This window comes from Aethalodelphis obliquidens, unplaced genomic scaffold (genome assembly GCF_003676395.1).
Source record: "Aethalodelphis obliquidens isolate GAN/ISIS:26980383/991018 unplaced genomic scaffold, ASM367639v1 scaffold9, whole genome shotgun sequence".
NCBI classification, from domain to species: Eukaryota; Metazoa; Chordata; class Mammalia; order Artiodactyla; family Delphinidae; genus Aethalodelphis; species Aethalodelphis obliquidens.
Genome location: NW_020837953.1, coordinates 46361261 through 46380783, shown reverse-complemented (window position 1 = coordinate 46380783; position 19523 = coordinate 46361261). Strand labels below are relative to the sequence as shown.

The 19523-nt window shown below is 41.6% G+C and overlaps 1 protein-coding gene across 1 annotated transcript in view; it reads right to left on the bottom strand.

Annotated features, from left to right (window-relative positions):
- RERE (arginine-glutamic acid dipeptide repeats) overlaps positions 1 to 19523 on the bottom strand; it is a 435053-nt gene that overhangs the window by 258622 nt on the left and 156908 nt on the right. The window contains 1 exon segment of the mRNA XM_027110298.1: positions 8567 to 9032. Coding sequence (XP_026966099.1) covers positions 8567 to 8888 — 322 coding nt within the window. The 5' untranslated portion in view covers positions 8889 to 9032.

Here is a 19523-nt window from a genome sequence, read left to right as displayed (position 1 = left end):
TCACAGTTCCTTTTGCAATCAGGCACTTGAGAAGATCCAAATCTTTCCCAGCAGACTGGTCACAACTTAATTCTACAGCCACCTCTATTCCTCCTGAACTACATATGCTGCATTTTACATCAAAATCTCAAGCCATGGGGGATTCCCTGGTGGTAGAGGGGTTGAGAATCCACCTGCCAACACAGGGGACATGGGTTCGAGCCCTGGTCCGGGAAGATCCCACATGCTGCGGAGCAACTAGGCCCGTGCGCCACGACTGAGACTGTGCTCTAGAGCCTGTGCTCTGCAACAAAAGAAGCCACCGCAATGAGAAGCCCGCGCACCGCAACCGAGAGTAGCCCCCGCTTACCGCAAGTAGAGGAAAGCCCGCGCGCAGCAACAAAGACCCAACACAGCCATAAATTAATTAATTAAATTTAAAACACACACACACAACAACTCTAGCCATGAAAGAGTATCTTCCTTTTCTCCCTTTTTTGGATCTGCCTAAATTCCACTCTGCTGTAAATAAGTGACAGGTATGCTGGGATGCTGGTCCTCTCAACCCTCAAGGCAATGTGCTCATTTTATATTTGTGCATTAACCTGAAAAAGACCGGGAAGCGCTGGTCTAGATTAGTGATTCTCAAATTTTAATGTGTATTTAAATCACCTTTTGAAAACAAAAATTCTGACTCAGTAAGTCTGGGGTGGAACCTGAGACTGTGCGTTTCTAACCAACTCTCCTGGGACGCCCATCTGTGGCCAACCTCAGGCACTCTAGCAAGCGTCTGGAGGACATGTCTCACTGTACTTAAGGACCCCTTCCTTATGAAATAGAAAAAGATATGGTTAACTAGTCTCAAAACTCTACCACCTTCCATTCTTTTGGTTCGAATATTTTTAGAAGTTCCTCTTGCTTCTTCTACCCTCGTAAAGTAGTAACTTTTTACGTGCTAAAATTTTTTCTTTTACATCTATTTAGAATTTGAATAACTTCCTAATAAACACTTAAAAGGCAATCATTTCTTGAGGCTTGGGAAAAGTTGAAATAAAATTTCAAAAGAAACAGAAAAAATAAAAACACAACCCACAACTAAAAGTACACATTATAGTGATTAAAAATAAGAAATACACTTTCACAACTATTCCAAGGACACAACTAAGAGAGCTGAAGTGGTCATTAAACCTTGGGTCACTCAAACTTGAGTCCACATAGCAACAAAGCTCTTCCTGCCTGTTATGGGTTGAACTGCATCTCCCCAAAATTCATACATTCAAGTCCTAACCCTCAGTGCCTCAAAATGTGTCCTTCCTTGGAAAACCAATCACTGCAGACATAACTAGTTAGAATGAGGTAGGGCCCTACTCCAATGACTGATGTCTATATAAAAAGGAGAGGGCTTCCCTGGTGGCCCAAGTGGTTGAGAGTCCGCCTGCCGATGCAGGGGACGTGGGTTCGTGTTCCGGTACGGGAGGATCCCGCGTGCCGCAGAGCGGCTGGGCCCATGAGCCATGGCCACTGAGCCTGCGCGTCCAGAGCCTGTGCTCCGCAACGGGAGAGGCCACAACAGTGAGAGGCCCCCGTACTGCAAAAGTAAATAATAAATAAATAAAGAATCATCTAAAAAGGAGAAATTTGGTGAGACACAAAAGCAGGCACACAAAGAGAATGCCACGTGAAGTCTGCAGTTATGCTAGCACAAGTCCAGGAACTATCAGAAGCTAGGAGAGACCTGGAATAGACAGATTCTTCCCTTGCACCTGCAGCAGGAGCATGACCCTACTGAGGCCTTGATCTCGAACTTGTAGCCTAAAAAACTGTGAGACAATAGATTTCTGTTGTTTAAGCTACTCAGTTTGTGGTACTTTATTATGACAGCCCTTGCAAACTCATGCACTGCCTCACTGTGCTTCCTCCCAGATTAAAAAAAATCTAAAGATGACTGTGGAGATAGGCAATCATATCACAGTCTGGTGTGCCATGTGAAGATTTTGGACTTTGTCCTACTAGCAAATGGGATCCACTGAAAGGCTCTAAGGAGGTTAATATTAGATTTATTAAGTGCAAACGAACTTGTAAACAAGTCAAACCACTATCATCCCTAAAGGTTCCTTTATGCCAGAATTCATGTTTCTTGTTACACAAAAAATATTCTCACAATCATCAGAAAAACTCAAGCCCCCTCCCAAATAAGAATGCCTCAAGAAGACACCTTCAGGCTTCCCTGGTGGCACAGTGGTTGAGAGTCCGCCTGCCAATGCAGCGGACACGGGTTCATGCCCCAGTCTGGGAAGATCCCACATGCCGCGGAGCGGCTGGGCCCGTGAGCCATGGCCGCTGAGCCTGCGCGTCCGGAGCCTGTGCTCCGCAACAGGAGAGGCCACAGCAGTGAGAGGCCCGCGTACCGCAAAAAAAAAGAAGACACCTTCACTTTCATGTCACTTCTACCTAAAATTCTTCTACATATAAAAGCCATGGATGAAAAGCTGCAGATCAAATGAGCTTTTATTTTCTCCTAAAATGTATGTCCTGGAACACCAAATGCCAGAGTTTTGTTCACCTTTATTTTAGAAAGGAAATGTTTATCTGTGTGATTGCAGTAGATAAGCTTTCAATTATTCAGAAAATCAAGACTCTGAAACCAAATTCAGCCTCTTAACTGGTCAAAGACCAACCCCTCAGTGAAGCATCAGCAGCTAAATGTTAGGACAGATGATTTGTTAAAACGCTGGTAACTCCCTTCCCTCCTTAAATAGAAACTTGAACCAAAGGGAGACTATACGGTTTTAAAAGTTTCACGTTTTAACTTTCCTTTTTCTTTTCAAGTAAATTTCTCATTTAAGTATAACAGACATACAGCAAAGTGCAAAGCATGATAAATTCTCACAAAGTGAACAAATCCATGTAACCAGCACTTATCACCACAAAACAGAACATGACCAGACCCAAAAGTCCCCTTCATGCTCTGTTCCAGACACCAGCGCCCCATCAGTGTAACTGCTATCCTGACTTCAAAACACCAAAGAATAGTTTTAACTGTTTTTTAACTTTATATAAAAGGAATCATACAGTATTATACTCTTTTGAGTCCACTCAATATTATGCTTTGATTAATAGTCTCCTTTTAACTTCAATAGTCCGTGTGTGTGTGTGTGTGTGTGTGTATGTGTAATTTTAATTCAAACTAGATCCCCAGGTTTCACTTTGTTTAGATTTTTCCAGCTTAGATTCCATTTGCATCAAAAGGAATTAACATCTCAATGTTCAATATAAAATCAATTCTAGTTTCTAGGTCCTTTATCAGTTCAAGTCCCCAGTTCCAAACAATAAGGAAAATTTGCAAATAAAAGGGGGAAATGTTTTATTTCACCTAAGATTTCGTAAACCACAAACTTAAAAGTTCTTCGTCTTTTATAAGTAAAGTTTATCTTCATGAAAAATTTCACTCTTTGTTTATGAAAACGGAAGAACCAGAGATATAACAAACATGAAAATTCTGAGTCTTGGATTTTTTCCCTCCTCTCTTGCATGTGATGGAGATTTCTTTTATTCTACGAATATGTCCAGGGTAAATGGGAGAATCAAAAATTATCAGTTGAAATGACAGAATACAAAAAACAGAGAACCAGCTTAATAAGCACATTTTAAAAAACACTTTCCTTATCGAAATAGCAAGCAAAAGTGACCTGCCCAAGTGAAAAAAAAATCTCCCAATGATTTTTTTTTTTTTTTTTTTTTTTTTGCGGTACGCGGGCCTCTCACTGCTGTGGCCTCTCCCGTTGTGGAGCACAGGCTCCGGACGCGCAGGCCCAGCGGCCATGGCTCACGGGCCCAGCCGCTCCGCGGCACGCGGGATCCTCCCGGACCGGGGCACGAACCCGCGCCCCCCGCATCGGCAGGCGGACTCCCAACCACTGCGCCACCAGGGAAGCCCTCTCCCAATGATTTGAATTTAATTTTTTGACTCTTTTTACCTGATCAAGAATAAAGGAATCACAGTATCTAACTGAAAATAGTGAATATCCTATTGGTGGGAATGTAAATTGGAAAGCAGCATGGGAGTTTCTCCACAAATTAAAAATACGACTACCATTTGATCCAGCAATTCCACCTCTGCGTATGTATCTGAAGGAAATAAAAGCGCTATCTGGAAGAGATATCTGTACCCCTAGGTTCACTGCAGCATTACTTACAATAGCCAAGACCCGGAAGCAATCTAAGGGTCCACTGATGGATGAAGGAATAAAGAAAATGCATAGGTATACAACAGAACATTATTCAGCCACTGAAAAAAAAGAAGGAAATCCTGCCGTTTGCAACAACACGGATGAACCCTGAGGGTATCATGCTAAGTGCAAAAGTCAGACAGAGAAATACTGTATGATCTGACTTAGATGTGGAATCTAAGAAAACCAAACTCAGAAACTGAGAACAGATTAGTGGTTGCCACAGGTGTGGAGGTGGGGGATAGGGGTAGGGGAAATAGGTGAAGGCAGTCAAAGGGTACAAACTTCCAGTTATAAGATGAATAAGTTCTGGGGATGTAATGTACAGCACGGTGATTATAGTTAAGAATACTGCCGTGTATATTTGAAAGTTGCTAAGAGAATAGATTTTAAAAGTTCACACCACCCACACCCACACCCACACCCACAACTGTAATTTTGGGTCGTAATGGATGTATTAATTAACCTCATTGTGGTATAATCATTTTGCATTATATACATATATAAAATAACTATGTTATACATCTTAAGTTTAATGTCATGTGTCAATTATATCTCAATAAAGCTAGGGAAAAGAAAAAAAGCAGAAAGAAATTTATATGCCACCCACAGCAAACTTTAGAAATCAATACTCTATGCTAAAGAGGCCCATAAGGGAAATCTGGCTGCACACAGCTGTGTAATGAACCAATTTGTTACCGTGACAGTCATCTCAAAAGTAGAGTAACGGCTGATAGACAACAAAGAAGTTAGATTAGACACAGATGCAAAATATAAACAGAGCTCCACAAGGTTTTTGTTTTGGTTTTTATTTTATAACAAGTCTGTTAAATCATCCATTGGGAAATAAATGATTCAAGACGGACTTCCAGAAGCATTATTCTAACTTTGACATCATTTATCAGTCAATATATTTTTGAAAAAAATTTTCAGAAACTTATTTACTCAACAAATACTGGGAGTTCCCTGGTGGTCCAGTGGTTAGGACTTGGCGCTTTCACTGCCGTGGGCCCAGGTTCAATCCCTGGTCGGGGAACTAAGATCCCGCAAGCCAAGCGGCGAGGCCAAGAACAAAACAAACAAACAAACGCAAACAAATATTATGGAATACACACTATGTGTACACTATTGTAGATTCCAGGAATAAGCAAAAACAGAGTTGCTGCCTTTATGGAAGAGAGAGACAGCTACTAATCCTAAAATAGTAACAGAAATAAATAGAAAAGTATTACTGTTATAAGTGCTAGAAGAAAAGATACATAATGCCAGGACAGTAGCTATTAAGGAAATCTGGAAAACGTGGGAGGGGAAAGGCAATGACACTGGAATGGGAGAAATGAAGAAAGGAGAGCAGTTAAGTAAGTATGTCTGTGCGTGTGTTGGGGATGGGGAGGGCCGGGGGGGGGGGGGTTGGTCATTAACCTGAGGCAACAGCAAGTGCAAAGACCCCAAGGCAGGAGGTAACATGGGCACTGTAACTACAAGTCCATTATGCTGAGCCTCTAAGGGCAAAATAAAGGTAACTCCAGAGATGATGAGCAGGAGCAAAAGAGAACTGGTTGTAACCAGGCATGAGGTTAAACCTTAGCTAGCGACAAATCCTAAATACCCGATTTCTCAATAAAACCTCATTCTTCTCAGACCAAATAATCTGAACATAGGCTTGTCCCCCTAGGACAAGGAAGTGTAGTTATATAATAGTCTATTTTTATCCTCACAGTATCACTCACTGCTAGGCTCATTCTTAATGACATTTTGGGGGGTATTTACAATTTATACTTGATTTGAGTATTAAAACCAATTCAGAAAAGGAAAAAGAAAAAAATTAATTTGTGATCTACATCCTAAAGAAACAAATGAGAATAACAATAATACACTGAAGAAATCCCTTATGATGCCCCATAAAGTCCCTACTAAAACACTTAAGATACAACAAACCACAGAGAATCTCTGCAATTGGGTGAGGATAATGGTTTTTCATCACTAACAGAAGATGTTACTGTAGTACTTTGCACCAAGAAAGAGAAAGAGCAAAAAGAAAGACGAAGGAAAGAAAAGAATCAAGTCCCACCTGGGAATCTAACCACAGTACCCTACTTCTGATTCTTCAGTTTAGATAAAGCTAAAGAATAGGCACTACTTTAAAATCCTCCATTGAGAAAGAAGCTATTTGGAGAAGTCATTTAGCTTCGAATGCATAACCGCAAAAGAAATGAAACCACTGAGAAGGTCAGAAACAGTCTCCTTACCAAAGAGTAAGACTCTTACTTACTCCTACTTACTCTTACAGACTGGCAGGACCTGGCAGGATGCAAACCCCAGGCCACAGCTGTCAGCCCCCAAGCACAAGGGGCACCTCACAGGAAGTAGTTATGCTCTGAGCGCCAAAGAAAACTTTCATAGCCATTTTTGGTTGTCGTACATCCTTTATAACATATTTAGCTTCCAGAGAGGCTGTATCTTTTTCACATTTCACAAAGGTCCTCAGATATACTGAAACAATGTCTGCCTCCCTGAGTACACAGTTCTTCCCCAAAACAAGAACCCGCTGTTTTGAAAATAAGCCATTAGCAACCTTCCTCCACAGAGTCTTCTAAGCACCAAGCAGGAAGGATTTCCTTTCATCCTGTAGAATATGCAATATGAATGTGCAACAGTTCTCAAACTAGTTTTCTCAAAAATGTTTTTTCTTAGGGAGATACTCAGCAGAAACAGGATGCCACAGGCCCATAAATGGGAAGAACGGCAGATTTTTTTTTTTCAACGCTAAAGAGGTTTCCTTAACTGCAGGACTTCTCAGAGTCATTAATTATGACTCTCTCACATGAGGGACAGTACGTGCAGCATTTCCCACATGTTCTGACTACAAATATTTTGAGGAAGCATCCCCACTGACACAGCAGTAACACTCCACTGAGAAAGGCTGGCATTTAGTACTGCACAAGGCAGCCAGACTTTTGACAGTGATCCAAAAGATCATAGTATAGTACCACACTGAATTGTTATGTATCAAGAGAAAAGGCTAACAAGATCTTTCCTTATTTTTAAGTTATCATCCTGTAATCTATAGCTAAAGGAGTTAATCCATTCTGTTCCTTTCTCATGATCTAGAACCACACAGGTTCATAGCAAGCAATCTGCGGTAAGTCTTCAGTGGCTAAGAAAATCTGACTATCCAACATCTAAGTCTGAATCAAAGATCCTGATAGTACTGTAACCTACACATTACCAAATCTCTAGAGCAGAGCTCCAACTTCCCCCAAACCTCAACTTTGATAATTTTTTATCACATAAATATCTTCTCAGTTCATCATCAACCAAAACATAGTTGTGAATACAAGCTTATCTGTGTAATTTCTAACATTGATTATTTTTTGACATTCAAAACTAATTCCTTTGTGGGGAAAAAATCCGATACTTTATGTGAAGTTGAGCACAGTTACAGTACTCCTCAGCAAAACAACTGTACCATGTTAATGACATAATCTCTTTAATCTCCCGCTCCTGGAAAAATATCAAACTGAGAGGCTTTTAATCTGTTAATTACATCTCATGAAATTCACATCATTCCTGAGCACTGTAAGTAATTCAAACAAAATGATTTTAGCTAGTTTTACTGACCTCTGTAAGAAAAGTACCTTAATACGCACAATACGTCATATGGAAAAGGAAGGTTCTGCTGGTGTTCAACAGGTTCTGAATCACTTGCTTCCCTGAATCTCATCTGAAAGCTGGGTCTCTCTCTCTCTCTCTCTCTCTCTCTCTCTCTCTCTCTGAACAACTGCTATAAATAACCTCAATATACTGAGTGAACACAGTACCTTTCCTGGAAAACAGAGCAGGTTAGTTGGCTTCATCTATTATCACTGACTAGAGACCCTGAAGATCAATATTTTGGAAAAGGAGGTCATCAGGAGGAATAAACCTTCGTCTGAAGGCCATTAAAAACACCTTCTAGTTTCTGGTCACTCCTGTAGCCAACGTAAAATGTCCTGTTCCCAAGAATTTGAAGGTTTACTTGTCCCACTGTGTACTCCATTCTGCAGGGTCTCAACACAGCCTAATCGGTGCTGAAGACAAAAGGCAAGGAGGAAGTGGAAAGAGGAAAACTACTGGGCAGGCGGTGAAGTGCGAGAATGAGCAGCAGAAGACAAGGAAAGAACGACAGGCACACCGGCCAGGGCAGGAGGCGAGTGGAGGCGGGCACACCCAGATGACCAAAGCTGGCAGCTGTTTCCCACCTGGAGTTTTCCTGCCCCAAACCACTACCCACTCTTCTGGGTTCCACGCCTGCCTGCATCCACATGCTGACATCGTTTCTCTACCACAAACACTGTAAAGACCCAAAGGCGCCTCACCTCCTGGTCTGTAGACGACATCATCCTCCGTGATGTAAGACGTTATCTCCCCGGTGTCCGTCCTTTCGTAACGAGACTTTTTTTTCGGGGGCTTCTTCTTGGTCTTCTTCGTGGACTCCTCCGTGGTGGCACCATTGTCATTGTCCTCATCTTCGCTGTGGTCACTCTCAGCATAATTTTTGGCTCCTCCTTCCAAGGTACAGCTCCTGCGTGGCCTTGAATTCTCACTCTCTCGCGCCTTGTCTCTCTTCTCTCTCTCTCGGTCCCGATCTCGGTCCCGGTCCTTCTCTTTGTCTTTGTCTTTGTCTTTATCAGCTGTCATGATTCGCCACGTGCCTTCTTCTGTCCTCTCACGGCTGGGCCTCCGTGAAAGGTAGACAGTAAGCCTGGGCTTCAGTCTTCTGAATTTCTCACTCAATTCCAGGGAAAATCCGACCACTCCAATAACCCCAACGTTTCAAAAATGCTAGGAGAGGAAAGAGAGAGCGAAATTGATTTTCCTTTAACATTTTCTCGTATTTCCTTCCTAAAATAACGTTTTGTTAAATGACTCACTTACTCATGCTTTAGCAACTAAAACTTCTCACTGGCAATAGGAAAAAAGGTAGGACAAGTGATATCAAATTTAAATATAAACAGTTTTGGGCCTCAACTAGCATATGGTTTGGGATTTTCGATCACACCAATAATGAAAGATGTCTGAATGCGTAAGGGTAAACTATGCTTTCTGTATACAAATTGTTTTCTCTAACTTTTAAAGGAAAAGGTAAAGTGTACCCTAGTAAACAACATATAATGGGTACAAGTATACAAAAGGGGCTTCATAACCCATAACATTAATTTAAAAGGGTAAGAACCTGTAGTTAAATTATTTCCACCTGCAAAAAGTAATTTGGATAGCCTTGCAAAATGTCTCAGGATGTCTCACAGCGCATTACCTTCTGAAGACTCTTTCTAGCCACTTCTCCAAATTTCCAGAGCTCCTCTCAAGAATAAACATAAGAGCTGACTCAAATAAAAGTGACAACCTCAAAGCAAGATTCCTTTGCCTTCAATTACAATTTTTTACATCTTCTAGGTCTACTTACTATTCTAGTTATTTTCCAGGAAAAATGGTTTCTCGAAAGATATATTATCTCTGTCTTAAGAAAATATAACAGCTTCCAAAAACAACCTTCCATCTTTAGGGAATATTAGGTGGTTTATACATTCTTCCAAATTTCCACTGTTAATGGTTTCCCTAATAAATTTCTCCCCAGAACTAAACCCCAAAAGGAAAGTCTGAAGGTTTTAAGAATGTATAATGAGAAGAGTAAACCCCAAGCTCCAACCCAACACAATTCTTATAAAAAATTTTAAATTTTAATTTTATTTACATGTCAGTTTTGGAACAGTCATAATAACCAGTAATTTATCTTTTGCAATCTTTTATCGTCCTTCCCAATATCTCATTTTTTCAGCAATCTGTACCAAACATTATCTACGTGCCAGGGGTTCAGAACTAAAGACACCATGAGGGAACACCTCGTGGTCCTTGCCCGCAATGCTCTAATGCAAAGAGAGGAAACAACTGATCAATAGGAGAACCATCCCTTGCTCATGCTACGAGGGCCAGATAGGAAACAACACGTGCAAAGAAACGAAAAATTGGTCCTCTTTACTCAGACAACAACAAACAAGTCAGTTTGTAATTACATGCCTCAGAGGCAGAGAAAATTCTCTTTGGTCATGCCAAAACCATAAAAATTATCATATACTCTCTCCAAAGCTCTTAGGTCAAACTTGATACCAGAAAAGACCTCCACATAAGCACTTCGAATATCCTTAGGCATCCAGGAAAATTTAAAAAATGTTAACAACAACTTTTGGGTGAGAGAACAATGAAGGAGCAATAATGCCAACAATCTATAAGCAAAGTCAGAAGGATGAAAGCATGTAGCACAAACCTAAATTGCTTCCTTTTACATAGGAAATGCACTTTCAGATAGGATTTCAATTTTCTAAACGTATTTCCAGAAAATGAAAAATTATTCTAGTGCCTGCAAAAGTTCTGCTTCGATGAATCATCTGCTAAACAGACAGTAATAAACTCCCAAGTCCCTGTAGGCCACTAGTGTTAGCAATTGAAAATACACCAAGAGACATATTACTTTCTCCATCTGGCTTAAGTTTAGAGCCTGAACAAGCCAATCATACAAGAAAGAAAACCATCAGCTAATACAGTTGTTAAAACATTCCTCTTTGACACTGAAAACATACCAAGGCCTCCTGGGAATCTAAAAAGAACAAGAAGCTTAGGCTGAAAGCCTCTAAGACGCAGTTCAGGACAGACATACTTCAGATAAGTTCAAGAAAAAAACTCATTCTCCCTAGGGTTAACAAGATAACTGCTCCAGAAAATTGTGTAAAAATATTATTTCAGCACTTAAAAAAAGGAAAAAAAACAGTAAGTCCAAATTGTACATTCAACATTACTCCCTACAAAATCATATACTGTATTTCTATTTACAAAAAAATTTGAGTTGTTTCGGCCAAGAGTTAGCAAGAAAAATTCAACAATCAACAGAGAAAACATCCACAAAATAAAATCCTCTACGTGTGTGTGTGTGTGTGTGTGCGCGCGTGTATCCAACCTTCAGATAACCAAGAATATTGATAATCCAAAGCAAAAGTTAATCCAACTACCATTCACATTTGGCTATAAAATATAGCTCAGTGGGGATATATTCTTTTCCTCTGTACTTACCACACTAATCATAATTTTTTGAGCCTCATTATAAAACGACCAACATGCAACAATAATACAACATTTGAGGAAAGGGACCCAGAAAGGAACCAGGTGGCACCGAGAAAGGTAGCTGTCGCTTCAGTACGCTAGAAATGATCTACACAGTAGACAATACAACAGCATCTTTAAAACAGCAAGGGGTTTACAAAGCAGGTCCCTGCCATGATCTCATTAGATTCTCTCTGTCTACAACTCAGTGATGTGAACCAGACAGAAGTCACCACTCCCACTTTTCAGGCTACAGGAGGAGAACTAAGAAGAGATCATCTGCCCGTGAGTGAGTCTAAAGCAGGTCTCCCAAAGGTGAACCCCATCTGACCTGATTCCAACCTGCTGCTCAGGTTATAATCTGTATCTTCACAGGTGCCAACCTTTCCTACATGTATTCTTGCTGATAATTTGCACAGACAGTTTTAGGAAACACACTCACTTTAACCTCTCCCCCCAAAAACAAGAGGTACTTTTCTCCAGTAAGACAGACAAGAATATTGAAAATATCTTGTCGATCCACTACTCAACCCAGTTAAACAGGAAACACGGCAAAAGATACTTTAATAATTAATTAAAGGAATAATCGAATCTAAAACATTTCAGATTCAAAACAATCTTCATCTATTCATCGAACAAATGTCTACTGAATGCCCACAATGTGCGGTGTGCTAGTTACTGCCCTAGGTATGGGGAAAATAGCAGAGAACCACATACAAACATCCCTGACCTTGTGGAACTGATGTTCCAGGAAGTGGAGAAAGATATATACATACACACACACACACACACACACACACACACACACACACACACACTATATTAAAAGATCTTACATGGGGAGTCCAATGGGAACAAGGGAGTATAAGAGGATTGCAATTTTAAATGGTCAGGTAAGGCCTCACTGAGGTGGCTTTGTCCCAAGTTAAGAGTGAGTACAGAGGAAACACGGAGACCATTCCAGCAGAGGGGAAAGTAGGTGCAAATGTCCAGAGGCAGCAGTGATTCAGTTACATTCAAGACACGGGAGGCCAGAGGGGCTGGAGTGACATGAGGAAGAGGACTGATTTTTTTAAAAAACGAACGTATAGTCCTCACACTAGTTTCCAGAGTCATCAGATTGCACTTCATCGTTTTATCTTGATAAAATTTGGTAGGCTAGCTTCGTTTCGTCGTGATCTAATCAGGGTCAAAGGCATTTAACAGAGTCGAGGATACAGAACTGTTCTTTATTACTTCAGGTTACTTAACCCTCTACACAAACACTGTCTGCCTCTTCAAAGTGAAGCCAACAACCACCTACAAACACCTTACACTACTTAACAGAACTGATTTGCATGAAGTACTAAAATTTCGGTCATGCTCAGGGTCCACACCTCATTTAAGGACACCACTTCTTGTCACTATTTAAGCAGTCCCAGGAGGTTTGGGCCCTTGATAGAACTGCAAGAAGACTGGGCTCAGAAGCCAAGATCCAAGTTCTTGGCACTGCCAGGGCTACTGCCTTAGGCAGATCACTCTATCTCTGAGTCAGTTTCAATGCTGTAAAACAGGGATAATAACTAGCTACTTCACAGAGCTGCTGTGAGAATTAAGTATACGTATACAGGTAAATGCACTTATAGATTGCAAAGTGCTTTACAAATATAAACTATCAATAATATATACTTAGATCAGTCATGACTACATTATCTACTACAGCAGATAATGCCAAACAGTGTACTGTGCTATGCAAGATATAAACGTAGCCAAACGTCATCCTTACCCTCAAGAATTTATTACCTACTAGGGAGGAGGGGGAATCCTATTACACGAGTAAGAAATAAATCATGGAAAACTGACTACAAATGAAGTAAAAATTTTAAAATATCTCCTCTTGGATTGTGTAAAACCCACTTATTAACGAAAACTTGCTCCTTCCTCCTGAGTTCCCAATCCCTGAGTTCTGTTCATTTCAGTTGCTCAAGCCAGATTCTGGAGGACGCTTGACTCTCACACCAAATGCAGTTAGTGAAGTCCAATGAATTCTTCCTCATTCAACCACAGCAAGAAATGCTTACGTTTGTCAAATACCAATCACACACTAGGCATTTTCCTCAGCTCTCAGGGTCTACCAATCACCTCCTGAATAACTCTATAATTTGTCCACTGCTCCAACTCAAGCAGAGAGTGCCTATTTCAAGCCATCATCATCTTTCACACAGATTAACACAACTGCCTTCTAACTGGTCTCTGTGACTATAAAATTTTGTTTTTGCTTTCCTTCCAATTCGTCCTCCAACACAGCCAGCCAAGCATCTGACCCTCCACCACTTTTTTTTTTTACATTGAGATATAATTCACACACCATACAATTCACCATGTACAGTACAATTCACTGTGCACCATTCCTTTTCAAAGATTACAGAGACCTTCCTGTCCTGACTGCCCCTTCACCACTCCAGCCCGACCTCCACCCTTCCTGTGTGTCCAGCAGTCCCCTCCCCTTTGTCGGGCTAACCTCTACTTACCCTTAGGGCCCTCAGGCATTTCTGCTGCCCAACTCCAGGAAGGCTCCCAGCCCCCCCAAAGTCTAGCCCCTCACTGTTCCCCATCCTGCCTGTAAAGTGGCCCTCATTGATCCCACTACTGGTATCTGTTGTTAACTTGTGTAACTTCTCCACTAACCAACAAGGACCATGACTATAATATTCACTAGAACAACTCCTACTGACGCAGTTTCCTCTCTGTATCAAGTCCACTAGAGGTTTTGTTCTCATTATCATTTGACCATTCAGCACCCTCTGACAGGGCTGACCACACACCCTCCTTCTGGAAAGGCTCTTTTCCTCTGGCCTTCCTGGCACTGTCATCTCCTGGGTCTATTTAACTGTTCCTCCACCTCTAGTACTGGACCAGCTAATGGGGGAGCTCTTCAGGAGCTATCCGGAGCCATCCTTCCTCATCCTCGTCGATCTCCTACGTGTCCGTCAGGCCCCAGGTACCACATCCACACAGGCGATCCACAAATGCACGTGTTTACCAAACTTCTCCTGCAGAGCCAGATGCCTCTGAAAACTGCCCCCACCTGAAGTCTCCTCTTGGATGTCTCAAAGGTACCTCAACATATCAAAACAAGGGCACACTCTGGCCCCAGATGGCCTCTCTCGTGACTGGTGCCGCTGCCCATCCTGTCATGCAAGCTGGACATCTAAGCCACATGTTTAGCACCTCCTCTCTTTCATCCCATCATCAACAAACCATGTCACCGTTACCTTATAAATTTCTCTCAAACACACCTACTTGAGAACACGTCCAACACCACAACCTTAGTTAAAAGCTACTAGTGTGGCTTTCCTGGACCACTTCAATTGGCTTCTCTCCAAATCTACTCCTCTGAATCCTCATAATTCTCTTTATAGACTGCAGCCAGGGCTCTCCTTTCAAAAGGCTAATGTGATTATGTCAATCCTTACCTTAAAATACTCAGTGACTTGTCACTTCTGTTAACCAAAAACCCAAATCCTAACCATGATCTACAACGCCCTTATCTTTCTATCTGGCCTCATCCCGCGCCTCCCTCCCACACTCTGTGCCCAACCACACTGCCCTTCCCTCTGCCCCTTGAACACACGCCCTCCTACCTGGAGTAAGACTTAGCTCATGTTCTCCCTTCCGTCGTGATGCTCATCTCCTCTCCTGGCCTACGTATCTCCTATTCTTCCTTCAGGTCACAGCTCAACAGGAACTTCCTCAAGATGTCCTTTCTTGTCCAAAAGGACTAGGTTAAATCCCTTTGTAATGCTCTCTACAATGGTAACTTCACATTTATTTGTGTGATTTGATTAACATCTGTCTCCACCTCTAAGCTAGAAGCTCCGTGAAGGGCTGACCCTGACTCTCTTTGCCCTGTGTTGTATTCTCAAATCCTAACTCACTGCCTGGCACATACAGACGAGCAATAAATTACTCTTCCCTGCCCTCCCTCTCACACATAAGCTGGATCAATCAAGACGGTATTATGATGAGACTTTTATTTGGGAAAGAAAATATTTCATGCGTAAATAACTGATGGGGTGCTTGAGCTGGCCTGCACACCATGAACAGGGTGGGAGGAGCAAAAAGGAGGAGAGAGCATTCAGGTGCAAGTGCAGTAAAACAGTTATTGATTAAATCCTTGTCCTGGATGGCAGGCACAGAGTAAAACTAGTAGGAAGTAAGCTTAAGTAGAGGGGGGAACGGATAATGGGAGCTCCTAAAATAATAAAGCAGCTAATACTCACTGAGCACTTACCATGCGCTAAGCATTTTACACGTTAATTCATTTAAACTTCACTATAATGAGACTGAGAATATAATTTATCGTCCAAACCAGGACACATCTGAGAGCAAAAACATTAATAATTGTCCAGGAAAAACGTGAAACCAGGTCACATGATCATCCTAACGGTAACGCTATTCAGTAGATGCTGTTGCTATGTACAGTTTCCCTGCAAAAGCAAGCACTGAGAGGCTGAGCAAGTAGACCAAAACTCACGCACTGTGTATTTCGGTAGACCCCAATCACACAGCTCTGTGTGAGACCCAGGGCGCTGACTCAGAGCCTATACTCTTAACCACAAGGCTGTACTGCCTTCAATCACACAGCCTTAAGAGAGTTTTCTAAGCGAACGGTGTTACTGCAGGCTCTTAAGATGAAAGTAGGATTTGGGGAAACATTCATCCCTTCTGGCACGAGATATTTTCCAACAACGGTTGTTAGTGCCATTCCCAACTAGCTTGCTCTCAAATCTATCATCTCTGAAAGCCTAAATCAGGAACCAAGGTCCTCAAGAACTTCTGCCTTTGCCATTTCTACATTTATTATGTCTCAATAAATGCTTTAGCCTTTTCCCTTCGGAAAAAAATGAGATGGTCCAAGAGTGGAAGACCTAAGTGAGCTACCCGCTGCGCTGGGCCCCACCTGCAAGACAAGCAGCTGCAGCCAGGCAGGCAACAGAACACCCAGGAAGCATGTGACAGCTGAGCGACTTGCTTTCTCAGTAAAATCAATGTTCTTTTCCTGTTCCCTTTCATATCAACAGCCTGGGAATGAAAATGTACTGACTTGTGCTCTGGAAAGGGAAATGTCACTCTAACACTTGTTACTCCCGGATAAGAACCCATAAACAGCAACCTGCTGCACAGAACACCTCAAAACAGGCTGGAGAATCACTGACAGAGATGCAAGGTAACTCTGAAACATGGGGTCAGCGGATCTAGGAATCCACGTAGAGGTCAGAGTGCTTCATCTGAAACGGATGTGGTACTGAGAGCAGTTCTCCCACGTAAAAATAAACAGGTGTCACGTTCTCCCACCTGAACAAATCCAACCATTTATAAGCAAATGGTTACACATCTACCTCCAAAGATTCTCTGCATTTGGGGTTAATAAATATTTAAACTCAATCAGTTTAATTAGTCAATGTTTAAATACTCATTCCTGGAACACATGTCTTATTGAGACAACCTAAATAACCGAGATGGGACCCATTAGTCAAATTCAGAGAGCAGCCTCTGTGGTATCAAAACAGAAGGAGGCAAAGAATGAATGCACCTTAATCACAAGTGGGTGTAATGCTTAAAGCAGCACTTCCTCAACTGCTTGAGAAGCTTTGGGAAAAAACAGAGAACTAAGATTGGCGGACTCTGACAAATATCTTAATTTCTTCCAAAAAGACATAATAACAACAAAACATACTACCTGCAAAAGGTGGGGAAAGTACCCAGGATAGCAAAACTCCAGGTTACAATCAACAGCTCAATTAAAATTAAATAACAACCAACACATAACCTTTTTATTTGGAGTAAGAGTAGGGAATTCCCAAAGATGAGATGCCCAAGGAGGTTCCCCCGCACCCCCCAAAATCAAAAATCCTCCTTTTCTTTAAAGAACACATAAATCCACTGACACAAGCAACTGCTTTTCTATACTGTTAAAATGTGAAGATTTTCGCAATTACATACGAAATTTTTTTTGCCTTGCAAGTTGCCTATAGTTGTGTCTCTTCTACTAAGTAGCGAAGAAGAATTCACTGCTCAGTTTAAACCAGGGCTTCTCAACTGCGGCACAATTAACATTTTGAGCCAGATTGGGGTGGGTGGGGGGGGGGGGGGAGGCCTGTTCTGTGCATTATCCCTGGTCTCTACTCACATAGATTCTAGTACCACAACCCACTGCTCCAATGACAACAACAAAAAAGTATCTCCAGGTCTTCCCTGGTGGCGCAGTGGTTAAGAATCCGCCTGCCAATGCAGGGGACACGGGTTTGAGTCCTGATCCGGGAAGATCCCACATGCCGCAGAGCAACTAAGCCCGTGCGCCACAACTACTGAGCCTGCGCTCTAGAGCCCGCGAGCCACAATTACTGAGCCCTCGCGCCACAACTACTGAAGCCCGCACGCCTAGAGCCCATGCTCCGCAACGAGAGAAGCCACCGCAATGAGAAGCCCACGCACCACAACAAAGAGTACCCCCCCGCTCACCGCAGCGCACAGCAATGAAGACCCAACACAGCCAAAAATAAATAAATTAAATTAAATAAATAAAACATTTAAAAAAATTCTCCAAATACGGCCACATAGCCTCTGGGGAGCAAAGTTGTTCACAGTTGAGAACCACTGCTTTCAACGAATAAAACTTCTTGTCTATCACAGAGATTTCAAAGGATTAAGCATCTGTGTTGCTTTATTCAAAATTATGCTTGACCAGTATGGAATCCATAAAGCTAACACCATTACGAAAACTATATAATGTGGCATGTTCTTCATTCTCTGAAATATATTGGATTAACTCAAAACACTACCTGAAATAGTAATTACACAGATGTGTGAAGCTGAATTAGGAAAACAGAAGTAAATATTCTGAAAATCTTGATGTTTCCTGGCAAGCTCTGAAGGTGATCAGGGATAATGTTACTCAGTGGTGACCTGCTCTGGTCCTGGAGCCAAGTGGATGCTTCTGTTATCACACGACTAACTGAGAAAACCTGGTGTCCACAATGCCAAGAACAAGGGAAACTAAATACCTACAAGACCAAAACCCTGGTGTGAAAGGGGAAAGAATTCCTGAACTCACTCTCCCAAAGCATGGCCACAGATAGAAAACCAAATACAGAAAAGATAAATATAAAACTCAAGCACGTATGGACACCAAGGGGGGGAAAGGGGCGGGGGGGGGGGGGAGTGTGGAAAAAAAACAACTCAAGCAGACAGATACGTAAAATATGGTATACCCATAAAATAGAACATTATTGAACAAGAAATGAAATACTGATACATGTTAGAACATGGATAAGCCTGGGAAGCATTATCTTACGTGAAAAATGCCAGTCACAAAAGACCACATACGGTATGATCCCATTTATATTAAATGCCCAGAAAAGACAAATCCACAGAGACAGAAAGCAGATTGGTGGTTGCCTGGGGGTTGGGGGTGCTGGGGTGCTATAGTTATGCGTTTCATTTGGGGATGATATAAATGTTCTAGAATTGATTATGGTGATGCTTGCATATATCTGTGAAAATATTAAAAGTCACTAAATTGTACACTTTAAATGGGTCAATTATGTGATATGCAAATTATATTTCAATAAAGCTGTTACAGCACAAACACACACAAACAGCAACATTACAAACTAATAAGAAAAAGCTCAAGCTTCGTTAAAATTTTAAAAAAAATGCATCTGGCTATAAAATTCACAAGGACAAGCTCTACCTCCACAATTCTGAAAAACCACCTCTTAAAGTTGTAAAAGCATAGTTAATTAAACACATAGGAGAAGTTTTATTTCATGTAACATTAAGAATGAAAGAGAACCTTCCTTGGACCACAGTAATCTTTAATATGCATGAATACTTGGTCAGGCTTACTACCTCTGCACAACATGTTCCAAAGCAGATAAGTTGGACAGGGTTTCTTTCAGTCTGCAGAGATCCGAGATTCAAAGTTAATTTGCAACCATGGCACGTAAGGTCTCAACAGCTGATGAAAGGAAATGACAGGGTGGATTTTATACTTAACACAGTTACACTTCACACATATATGAAAAACCAAAAGCATTCATAATACACTTCTAATCCATGGGTACAAATTATATCAAGGGAAAAAAACCGCGAAACTCACCGGAGCAGTCCTTCTAAAAACACTCCGAATCTGAGTCC